This window comes from Melanotaenia boesemani, chromosome 3, assembly GCF_017639745.1.
Source record: "Melanotaenia boesemani isolate fMelBoe1 chromosome 3, fMelBoe1.pri, whole genome shotgun sequence".
NCBI lineage: Eukaryota > Metazoa > Chordata > Actinopteri > Atheriniformes > Melanotaeniidae > Melanotaenia > Melanotaenia boesemani.
Genome location: NC_055684.1, coordinates 12,342,681 through 12,354,977, shown reverse-complemented (window position 1 = coordinate 12,354,977; position 12,297 = coordinate 12,342,681). Strand labels below are relative to the sequence as shown.

Below are 12,297 nucleotides of genomic sequence, written 5' to 3'. Positions count from 1 at the left end.
TATGCAGGTAAAAAAGGGTACCAGGCCTTTCAGAGGATGGACCAGCTGTATGCTGAAATGCAGGAAGAGGCTTACCAGAACCAAGAGACAGAGATTACCATTCTATAGAAACAATTCTGGAGTTGGGACTGGACACAAAGAGACACATGATCCCAACTGTGAAGACTCAAGACGTAAAGTAGGCTTATGTCTGAGTTGGATAAAGATCATGAACCTGCCAGGTCTTATTTGGTTGGAAGAAAAAGAAGTAAAAGATATTACTTTAGTACGTGCACAGGAAGATCATTTGATGGTGACGTCATCTCTCTCTGGATGGATCGTTTACTCACTGGTGATGATCAAGGACTCTGATTTCCATAATTCTGTATTAGTTTACTGAGAACTTGAATTAATTTCTGTCAGATACATTTAAAATGCTCTGTTATATTTAAGGTTATAGGACATCTTGTGCAGCTCTGAAATTATTTCATGGTGCTGGGACTCACTTTCAACAACCCATTTACATGAATCTTATGTTGGAAAATGAAGGATATATATATTTTGATTTCACATAACATCTCAAGTAAGTGGTTGAAACAAATGAGTTAATATCCAAAAGATTTTATTAATAATCAGTCTAGATAGACTGAATAAATCTAGAGTGTTAGCCTTAAACTGTGTCTGTGAGCGATTTGATACAGTAAGAAAGTTCAGAGATGTGTGTTTGTGGTGGGAAAATTTCTTTTTTAGCTGAAAAAGCAAGATAGCTGTTTCAAGGAGTTGTGGCATTGGAAAGGCACCAGAGCCAAGGGGTCAAACATGAAGCAAGAGATTTAGAGAAAAAGAACTAAATGCAGATGGTATGTATTTTTTTAGGTTTTTGGTGTTAATTGATATGGACAAAGAAACCCGTTCCACCAGAGGAACAGAGGAGAGTGCTGTCCTCTGCTGGCTGCCCAGGTAAACTGAAGCCTGATGATGTTTTCACCCACTGCAGGACCATTTTGGCTCTGGTTAAAGTTACTGCTCCATCTGGGACATTTAAAGATTGTGGGGTCAATAAAGTGACATGAGAAGAAAATATGTTGATTAACTTTATTATTATTATTATTATTTTTACTAATAAAAAACAAAGAGTCAAAGTCAGCCTTATTGCGTGTAAGATAACTTTTATGTTTCAGAAGGTTTTGGGTGCAAGAGAAGCTCTGGGAGAAAAAAAAAACAAAAAAAACCTCAGAGCAGATTAAAACTTAAGACCTTAAATTAGAAATTGCATCAACTCAACCAGCTGCATAATTTTGGTATCGGGCAGAGTTATCAACCTGTTTCACTGTCTCCAGCTGCTTCAGTTTTCTCTGTAGAGTGGATTTATTCTCAGGTCTGGAAACAGGTGGAGTCTGATCTGTTCCAGAGAATCTAAAACATGTTCAACTTCTGCGTGTTTTAGGCCTCTCTCATAGAACCAGATGTTTCAGGATCTCTACTTCTGAAGGAAATTTTAGACACTTAAATACGTGAAATCAAAATGCTTCAAAGTTGCCTTTAAGGACAAGGAATAGCAGAAGTGTTGAGAGAGAATAAACAGGAAGGTAAAGGAAGTGAGGAATGAATAATGAGAAAGATTTTAAGCTGGTGTTTGCATGCTAAACAGCTGCTTATAAAACACAAAGTACACCTGAGAATGAGGGAAAGACACTTGTTTTTCAGAAATTTTCCACAAACATTAAAATCATGTTTTATGATCAGAGTTGTTTTGGGGGAAAGAAGTAATCAATCAATCAGTTTAAAACCTGTCGGGCTCAATCAAACCTCCTGTCAAGCTTTACCAGGAGGTAAACATTCCTTCTTACTATGCCCAATTGTATTTGTTGTACAACTCTGGAAGAAAATAAATGGAATCAATACTGCTGGAAGATGTTCATTCAGCTGTTTTATCTGTGTATCAGCTGGCAGATCAGCTTTGCAGGACGGAGCCTTATCATGGACATTTTGTTTTCAATTTCTTTAAAGGTCCCATATTATGCAAAATTCACTTTTTAATGGTTTTGGAACAGTCATACTGGTCCCCCCGCATGTGTAGGAGACCCGTAAGTGTGAAACTCTTTCAGGCGCTCTCTCTCCCCCCTGCTCCACCTCTAGGGAAGTAAGAGCTGAATTGAGCGAGTTTGAAAGCGTGTACGTTAAGACGTCATAAGGGACAATAACCACTCCCCACAGAGCGATGGACCCGTCTACCGGCTCTCAAAGCCCGCCCTCTAAAAATCACCTAGCGCCCAGTGTTTATCCTTTTCGGCAACCCTCGTTAGCGGACATGGCTAAGCGACAGAAGCACTGTTCTGTTTGTGGCTGCATAAATGAACACGAAAACGTTTTTTTACTTCCATCCACTGAACCCACGAGGACTGAGTGGATTAATTTTATTTTTGGAGGAAATGTACCCGGAAAACTTCCAAAGGTTTTGCATGTCTGTGGCCAGCATTTCAAAGAGGACTGTTTCCACAACATGGGGGCATGGAAAGCAGGCTTCGCCAACCGTTTGAAGCTGAAGCCAGGTTCAATACCAACTGTCCGTGACACAGCTGGAGAGGTAAGAGCTGGCAGTTATTTTATCGTTTCAGCCTTATTAGTCTGATAGCTTGAAAATATATTAGCACTGTTGTAAATGTAGCCAAGTCACTGTTTCTACTGTTTGTATCCGGTGCCATTGTGCATCAGATTGGTGAGCGTAGCTAGCTGTGTTCTCCGTGCGTCACGGTTTGGGTCGGTAATGGGGGCTTCAGGAATGGGTTCCGGTGTTCCGGCGTTTGTTTATCCTTCACTACGCTGTAATCAGCGTCTAGTTACCGCTAAGGCCTAACCTGTCAATCACCTCATGACGGGCGATGCGATGGGCGGAGCCAACAGCTGAGCTGCTCCACCAGGGTTCCGCCCACCATAAACGGCACATTTCTGAAGCTGCTAAAAAGAGGGAGGTGAAGAGAAGCCGCTGCACTCAAACTGAGGGTCGATTTGTCCATACCATGGCGGAAATATTTCATTTAGATATTAATGAATGGTCTCAGATTGGGAATAAAGTGTATAATATGGGACCTTTAATAAATTTTCAACCAGGCTCAGATCTCTCCTTGTCCTTTACCTGATATCATCCCCATATCATCTATTATCTACTTACAGGCATTTTGCTTTGAGTTTTCTTCCTGATGCTTTGATGTCTTCCTTGGTCAATCTGTAAGTTTCCCTTTTACACTCTTAGCCCAGACTTAGTTTGAACATAAGCTTTTTAGTAGGAATTAATTATCATTTAATGTTTTACATAAACAATGTCTCATTACTAAAACAAATATGTTGCTTCTAATAGTTTTCAGCATTGTACAGTGTATTAATGATTAGCAAAGATAACTGAACATGTGTTTTTGTCAGAGGGGGCGGGGCTACTTTTAAAACTCAACATATCTGGACCACAAAGGCTCATGGGAAATTTAGATTCAGCTGAAATTTAACCTTTAATATTTATTGCTGTGCTTTAAATTTGAGTTATGTGCTTTACTTCCTGTGTTATGTTTGTGATTAGACAATGTTGGGAATTTCTGAACTGCTTGAATTTTAAAGTTAGGACCATGAGTGAGACGGAGAGCACCACCAACTCCAACCTTCATAAATAGTAGTACAGGTAAAGAGGGGAAGGCTATTGACATTATGCCATGTAACCTTTTCAGTGCTGCTGATTGCACCTCTGGACCCCTAATCTGTTGGAAAGATGCATCCATGAATTATTCTCATTAGGTGTTTGGAACAACTGTAATCTTTTCATTTGACTTTACTTGAAACTGAGTCAGTGTGATTTAAAAATTAATTGAAAGAACTGAACAATTTGTGTAAATCTGATTTAAGAGAGTTCAAACAACTAAGGTGTATAAAGAAAATTAGTTAAGTGTACTAATGGGTTAGAGGTGGCTCTTTGAAGGGAGTCGGCTCTTGAGGAACCGTTCCTTTCAAAGAGCCATTCAAAAGACTGGCTCGTTCTTACAATATCTCACAAAATTTCACAATATATAAGAATGACAATCAAAAAATGTACCTATATTAAATCTACTATACAAGATTAAAAACATTAAAGGAAAAATATAGATAAAGGATAAACCTGAGCAGTCAGTGCAAATTCTAGTAAATGTTTTGGATAGAACTCACAGTATTTGTTTCCGACCAATACCCTCTGCCCATAGATGCTTCACATGAGTGGAGCGCGTTGCACATCAGACTTCTATGATACCACAAATGTGATGAAGGAAGTGTGGAAATTTTGTATATTAAAAGAATGGCTCACAAATGAATGGTTCACAGCTGTGACTCAGTTCCCATTGTTCATTTAAAAGAGCCTTTCAAAAGAATCTATTCGTTCATGAACGTCACATCTATATAATGGGTTTGAGTAAAGTCTAATGGTTGCTTGACATGTTTAGTTTGTAAAAACTAGAATGGTTTAATGCGGCGGGTTTACATGCAAATTTTTAGTAAACTCAACTAATCCAGGATTAAAGTGTACAACCTTCCCAGCTCCAAACTTTGGACAACTGGCTGGAAACAACCAACATTTTTTGTAAGATCCTGAGAGGTGCACCCCCTATCTGGCTGCCCCCCTCTCCCCCAGGTGCTACCCCAAGTATAGACAAATTCTACCTCATATTTAGTGTAAACTGACCTTTACATGGGTAAGCCTCAGATGACTGGGTAAGTGAACGCAGCATGTAATCAGAGACCAGAGAGTTTTCAAACCCACCCCTGTTCATGAAGACATTTTGATATCCTTTCCCCGTTTCCACTGTTGCTCTCTTGTTTTCCACAATACCTTTTAATATGTCTGCTAGCTCTCTTTTCACTATGTTTGTTTGTATAATCAGATTTTTTTTTTTATATATAAATGCATGTTAAAGGTGATTTCATATGTTTTTTAAATTACTTGATTCATTCATTTTCTATGTCCTTAATTCAGTTCAATTTAATTATATTAGTTGTGAAATAGCACCATACAAAGACTTCTCCTGGTCCTCCTGAAGTCAACAATCATCTTTTGTTTTGTTTGTGTTCAAGATGAGGCGATTGTGTTCTTACCACCTCGCAAATTGACTGACTGGTTCTCTACTCAGCGTTTTCTTCATCACTGATACTCCCCACAACTGCAGAGTATTTCTGCAGATGACTGGACTCAGTTATATCATTTGTGAAATTAATCCATGGTCATGCCTGCAACAAACAATTGTTTATATCACTGAAACACGAGACGTTTATCCTCAACAATCCCACTCCCAAAAAAGGTGGACATGGTGCAACAGCAAAAGGAAATTATGTACAAAATTGTATAAAAAGCTACAGGTAGACCTAAAAGAATCAACATTGTTTGTGTGCTTTAATTTTAGTGTGCAGAGAGAAAGAAATACATCATAAAAAATAGATCCTGGTTTTAGGCCTTTGACCTATGTTATGTAAAATAATTATTATGGAATAATGTTCTGCACAGGAGACAATCTGAACTGACTAACCCTGAGACATTAAGTGCTGAACCTTGGCTTAAAGAATTGAAATATTATGCAAAAATAATGATGAAATTATTGCAGTTCTACATCTGTTTTGTAAGTTTCCTGCTTTTCTTGGACTATCTGATGAAATGGTGCCACAAACAGTGAAATATTTTGGTGAACAGATTATCAAAGACTGGAGAGGTTTGCATCCAGAGCTCGAAAAATAAAACATGATGAATTAGTTACAATTTATGAGTGCTGCAAAGGTCCGAGGTCTGTAGAGGTGGCCGTGAAACATATTTCAGCTCAGACTTTCTCTGCTGTTTGGAAATAAAACAGCTCACTCCTGTAATGTAACCACCACAGTTTTATGTCATAAATGATCTTATTTCTCTCTTCTCCAAAGTGCAGTTTTACTATGATTTCAATCAGACCTGCTCTGAAGCTTGCTGCTTAACATAAAACCCAGAACAGGATTGCAATAAATCCAGCTGCTGTGTGGTAAACACACAGACTCTCTCCGCTGCTTGATGAGGATGAAGAGCATCAAAAAGGAGGGGGTGAATGATAGGAGCCGTTCTATCACCTAAAACCCGCATGCAGCTGTTTCCTTTTCCATGCTGCTATTCCCTTTTTTCATGTGAAGCTTTATTGTTTAAACAAAGAAGGTGAAGAAAAAAACAGCAGCATATTAAACTGAAGAACCATCTGTTTCCAGAGAGTTTCAGCATATACATGACTCACAAAGAGAAACGTAAAATACACTCAAAGAAAGCAAACAAACAAAAAACAGTAAAGTCGCTTTCCAGAAGAATCCCAGCAGGTTTAACTGCTGTTTCCAACAGAAACCATCCTTCATGTAATCATACTTGGTTTAAAAGTGTCTGCTAGGTTCACAAAAACTGAATCAAGCAGATAAGGAACAACGTTACCATTATAACAAAACAGCAGGGGGTTTTAAGGTTTAAGAAAGGACCTGCAGTGGGGATGCAAAGTATTTTACAGGACGATCAGTGAAAGACAGGCAGAAGACCCAAGTTGCAAAAACAGATGCTAAATCAGGAGTGATAAACATAAGGTCCGGGGAGTAAAACCAGCCTGCCAGAAGGTCCAATCTGGTCCATGGGATGAATTTGGTAAATGTGAAAATTACATAGAAGATATTACCTGCAAATTTTTTTAAGTCGGAGCACTTATAGAGCGCAGACCTCCACCAAGCCATTGTCATTTGTTTGTTTTTCTTTTTTTGCCAGTGATTGTGGGTAATATTTTTAGTTAGAAGCTCCAAAGGCAAAATTATCCCCATCTCCCTATAGTAAAGAATCCTTTGAAAAATTCCTGGATATAGATCATCTCCAAAATCTAATCACTTGTTTCTTATTCCATTTCCAAGATTTCATGAAAGTTTTACCAAAATCCATCCATAACTTTTTGGTTCGCTGACAAACCAACGCTGCAGAATACATGATAATAATAAAAGTAACTGTAATTCCTAATCTGTCCATGTGAGGTTGCATTATTTCATTTTTAAATATAAAACATTTCCAAGGACAACTTGTTATATATTTTAGACTTAATAGATCTTACTTCTGTTGATATTATGAGGTGTGTCAGTTTAAGCGGACAGGATTACTACAGATGTGGAAGTGTACACATAAGTACATTTAAAAGAACTTCTGGATCTGTAAGTTACTCTGATCATGATGTGAAATACTGTATTTTCCAGGTCCAGATACCTGTGATTGAACATTTTATGATTTTGTAGATCCACTGTGACTTATACGTTGTAATGCATGTGTAAATAATAAATTGAGTCAAAATATTGTTGAAACTGCACTTATTTTTCTCAAGAAATTTCAGGTTGCTCATCATTTGCTTTCTAAAAGGAGAGTTCATTAAATGTAAACATCTTGAAAATGCACTTTGGACTAAAACCAAAGGGAAAAATTTGGAGTTTTCATTATTTATAGGTTATTCTGATGTTACTTTACCGGTCTGGCACACTCAAAATCAAATTGGGTTGTTATGTAGCCTCGGAACTAAAATGGTTTTAACACCCTGAAGCTAAAATGTTTGTGTGTGTAGCATTTGAAGTGTAGCCAAAGTGTCCTGTGCAACATTTTTAACTTCCTGCCGTTAAAAAAAAAACACTTGTGTATACATTTATGAACAAAACAAAACAAAAACTGCAGGAAAAATTCCTTTAGAAACTATATAAGCTAATAAAAGAAAAGTTTTAAATTACAAAAACAAAATCTAAAATCCAGTTAAACATGTAGAGAGGAAAAACTTTATTTAAATTAAAACCAAAACAATCAAGTTGCAGTAAACATGTTCAACGCTGCAACAGGAGGCTACAAACATACACACTCCTCACACACGCCAATAGTTACACACTATAAACATCTACGTGTGTGTCTGACAGCGAAGCGTTAATACTAAGAGCAGTGAAACAAGGAAACATAACCGGTAAACACTGTGCTGCGAGTAAAATCTGAAGCTCCCTCCTCAACTGGCTCTCTGTATTGCTTACCGTTACACTGAGCATCTCCTGTCTGTTTCCTTTAGTCTCACCACACTTTTTATCAGCATGTCAAGATCACAAAAAAATAAAATAAAAATAAAAAAAAAAACACGCTATCGCACATTACAGAAAAATCTTTCATTCAACCTGCAAACACTCGCACGCCCTGGTTTTTTTTTTTTTACCCTTTGGAAACTTTTTTCAGCATTTTGTTTAAATTCATTAAAACCTGTTTGTGAAACTTAATGCTTGAAAGAAAAAAAGATAAACAGCACACCATGCACAAGAAAATTTTACTTTAAAGGAAAAAAAGAAAAGGGGAAATTAAAGTTTGGATTGCAGGTGCGGTGTTGGGGACTTTCACACTGAGGGGTGAGGAGGAAGGGGAAGCTGCAAAGCACAGTGGGTAGCAACAACCGTACAGTTCCTCAGCATTATCACACCTGTGTGAGGTGTTTGTGTCAATATGTGGGGAAAGGGTTTGTTTTTTTTTCTTCTTCACAGCATGGTTACTGATTGTCCAGTGTCAGTGTGCTCTCCTTTTGTTGAGGGTGGCATGTGCAGAGCCAAAGAGGCGACAGGGTTTTGGACTTTCGCTACCGGAGGGTTCATGTTTGTCCAGCCCGTGTGCTCAGTGTGGTTCTGTTGGAGGAATAAAATATTTTCTTTCTAAAAAGATGAACAATGAAACATAGTGTATACTGTATACGGTTTTATCTGCTTTTCATTCAAATGCTGGAATCAAAGTTGCTGGGAATGACAGGAAAATTCTCTCCTCAGCACCAACGTCACACTTATCCTTCCCTTTGCATTTCAAATTTGGACGCCCCGTCTTTCCTTAGTGTTACATTACAGCACATGTCTTCTTAAATTCTTCCTTACAGTGAGTGTATTCTTCCAGAACTGGCTCTACTCCTCCTGAGCATTTATGTTATTCCCATCCAGCATTCTTTCAGCACTGCCTCTTCAATATTCCATCTTAAAGTGTAGTCCAACTCCCTCTTAACAGCATGGCAGTATCATTCAACAGCAATTTAGTCTCCACGCTTCCTCCTCCCCCTCTCTAGTGCACCCTTCATCCTCTTCTAGGTCCCAACTATCGCTGGGTTGTGTGCAGCATCTGGCAGTACAGCATCCTGGCAGTGATAAAGGAAGCAGTTGCCCCAGCAGCTATAGCAGATGAGGAAGAGGGCAGCCAGGAAGACCAAGGCACAGATGGTGCAGGGCTTCCTTTCCAGCAGGAAGCTGAGCAGGTAGAAGCCCATGAACATGGAGTGGTTGAACCACAGAGCTGGGTTCAGCGGCTTGGGAATGAGCAGCACAGGGAGAAGCCACTGCAGACAATACATTGTCACTTTTGCTTTTGGTGTTTTTTGAAAGGGGGTTGACAGAAGATTTCTGTGTGGCTGATGCAGTACAGTCCTGGGTTGACTGAGGTCTCTGGAGGAAGAAACAACAGTCCTGAGCAGATGATTTAGATGTGAGAAGGCTGTTCTATCCAGCTGAGCTGGGATGATGCAGGAAGAGTTCAAAGCAGCCTGATGTTGTGGTTGTCAGGTCATACCTGGAGAGAGCGAAAGGATCAAGAGTAATTATTCACAGTCTGAGCAATGTCATCAAACTAGAGCTAAAATTCATTATTTTCATTAATTGATCTGATGATTATATTATCAAGTGGTAAAACTGCTAGAAAACAAACAAAGAAAAAAAACCTTTAACAGCTTCTTTAATCCCAGGCTAATGTCATGCGTGCCCACAATACAACCATTATGACTGAAGACAAAAAGAAGAAGCCAAGCTACAGAAAGGAGGATCCATAAATTGGGATCTTTCTCAGCGTTTGTCCCTATAAATCTAAAATAATCAGAACAATGGTGCAGTAATATTGTGTTTATCAATAGTTTCAACCTTAGAGAAAACATTCTTTAATTAAACACTATTATCCGTTGAACAGAAATTACTTCTGGATACACACAATGAACTACGGGGCCTTTCATGCACACACATTTTAATCTAGTTACATCTTTTAAAATAGCTGCACAGCAGAAGTGGGCTGACTGGTGTGTAATCTCTTGTGTGCACCACCCAGACACCACTCTGTCAAACATACTCCCACTGTGAAGTGCACACGTCAACAAACTGTCAAGAAAGCTCAGAAGCAATTCACAGATTCTCAATCATCAGACGATTTTCCACAAAGAACTATGAAAATCAGAGAACTAAAACAGAAAAAAATCCTGTAGTCATCAATATGATATATTATACACCCTTATTTCATTCCCACTTTACTCATATGTAGACTTCTTATCTTCTACTGACATGAACACTTTAGAAAACAATATCAAGTCCAACATATATACAAATAAAATAAATAATTTAAAAATTTTTTTGAGTTGATTAACTGAAATAATATAGCCTTTATGTCAAACCACAAATAAGTGTCCTTACACTCACTTCTTTTATAGTTATATGAGACTGCATCATAAAAAGTAACCATTGATACGATAACTGATCAACAGACCATTTTAATACCCAAGATTAAAGTGTGTTCGAAATAAGTAAGGAGTGGCTGAGTAAACACAATTATCCTACACTGCAACAATCGACTTCTTAAAATAAATATTTAACCAATTACTTAACGGTAACTTCTTAGTTTTGGCCCACTTGGCTGATGTTGACTTGCATCCTCCAAATACATCGAATTAAACATGGCGTTAGCCGGTGTGAAAATAATGTGCACTGAGTTATCAGTTTGAGTGTCTGGTTTCAAAAGGGAAACGGGATGCTAATGGCAGGAGGACAAAGGCAGAATTATTACTGTCAGAAGCAGCTGCTAGCTTTTTTTTTTTTGACCACATGACCATCTAACCTGAAATACACCCCGGTGGATGAATCTGACGTGCGCCAGTGTTAACTAGTCAGTAGACTTGCTAGGTTAAATTGGCAAGTATTCGCAAGTTGAGTTTACTGGTGGATGTAACCACAGTCAAATTAAAAACATGAATGCACTTTATTTCCCTCGAAATTAGGTTGCGGTTACTGACTAACAGCGTCTAGCTAACTGTAAATAGTTCTAAATATATAAAAACAGAAGTGACAATCAACACACGATTAAAAACTAAACCGATTTGACGTTGCCAGATTTTGAGGTGAAAACAATACGTGATAAACTAATGGACAGCCAGTTTGGGTAGACTGTAAACAAGTCCTGTTTGTTAGAACTACTTACACCTACCTACGTACTCATATAAAACATTCTTTAAACATCCATCGCAGTCGGCGGTAACAACGGCTGTCAAAATACTGGTTTGTAACGTCTAATCTCTAAAAAAAAGTCTGTACTTGTGGCTTAAAATTATACATTTAAACACAAGTGTATACCAAGTCTATAAGCTAGCGCAAGGCCACTGGATGTTAGCATATCGTCACCGTAAACGAAACAACAGCATGTACCGGAGGCTAACCAGCTAGCTTAGCTTCATAAACGAAAGATATCTTGAATGTACCACTTAAAATAAACACGACACTCAGTGTTTGTAAATATTGGTGTGTCTCTTGATTAAATTCTAAACGAATATAAACAAACCTGGCACCTTTACGGTTCATTCTCAGCGAAGACGAAACATCCAGCACCAAATGTGTCCGCTACTGACTGCGCACGTAGCCGTTAGCTAACAGACTAGCTGCCAACGGCTTTGGTGGCTGAAAGGACCCATGCTGCAAAGCCGAACAATAATATGTAGGTGTTTGTGGTCTGCCTGAACATATTTTGCTTACCTTTGAAAAGATTTTGTTTCCACTGCTGCCACAGCGAAGAAAAAATAATCTAAACTGTTTAGGGATTTCTTTCCCCAGCCATGTTTACATTTTCCTCCTTGTCCCCATTATTAATTGAATTGATTTTATGTAAGGGAGCACAATAAGCACAAATCTGACCAGCACATTCTGGTTTAACAGTTTTTAACGAGGGCTGCTATGGCTTAAGCGTCATAAGATTCATTCATTCATTCATTCATTCATTCATTCATTCATTCATTCATTCATTTTCATATCTGCATGTGAAATTAACCATAGGTAGGCCATATCCCCACTTATAAATAATGAATGTTTAATATTGATCTTGATTTGGATCCAGAGTCTTTTAAAACTGTTCTTTTTATAGGTAAGAGTAAATTCTTGTATTTGTCAATGGTAAAACCAGTTTTATCCTATTTATTAAGGTTCATTAAGTTGTCTTCTAAAAATTGGCTAACCCACAAGAAATTGTGTTAAAGCCAC

The 12,297-nt window shown here is 38.2% G+C and overlaps 2 protein-coding genes across 6 annotated transcripts in view; one reads left to right on the top strand and one right to left on the bottom strand.

The window, feature by feature from the left end:
* The window catches only part of ripor3 (RIPOR family member 3), a 71,192-nt gene extending 70,141 nt beyond the window's left edge, over nucleotides 1-1,051 (top strand). For all 4 annotated transcript variants that reach the window (XM_041981123.1, XM_041981125.1, XM_041981122.1 and 1 more), the window contains one exon: nucleotides 8-1,051. In XM_041981123.1, coding sequence (XP_041837057.1) covers nucleotides 8-108 — 101 coding nt within the window. In that variant the 3' untranslated portion in view covers nucleotides 109-1,051. The remainder of the gene's footprint in view (nucleotides 1-7) is intronic.
* Nucleotides 1,052-7,765: 6,714 nt separating this feature from the next.
* On the bottom strand, nucleotides 7,766-11,730 carry LOC121637058 (bladder cancer associated protein). Of its 2 annotated transcripts, none has more exons than XM_041980954.1 (2): nucleotides 11,606-11,730; nucleotides 7,766-9,583 (listed from the first exon to the last, which is right to left on the bottom strand). In XM_041980954.1, exon 2 carries the CDS (start codon nucleotides 9,366-9,368, stop codon nucleotides 9,105-9,107), a length of 264 nt encoding a protein of 87 aa, XP_041836888.1. In that variant the 5' UTR covers nucleotides 9,369-9,583; nucleotides 11,606-11,730; the 3' UTR covers nucleotides 7,766-9,104. The 2 variants fall into 2 exon arrangements, with proteins under 2 accessions (XP_041836888.1, XP_041836889.1); XM_041980955.1 differs by having other exon boundaries at nucleotides 11,613-11,730.
* Between the last annotated feature and the right edge of the window lie 567 nt (nucleotides 11,731-12,297).

Coding starts and splice junctions, on each gene's coding strand:
- LOC121637058 (XM_041980954.1), bottom strand. CDS start 9,368: ATGTATTGTCTGCAGTGGCTTCTCCCTGTGCTGCTCATTCCCAAGCCG.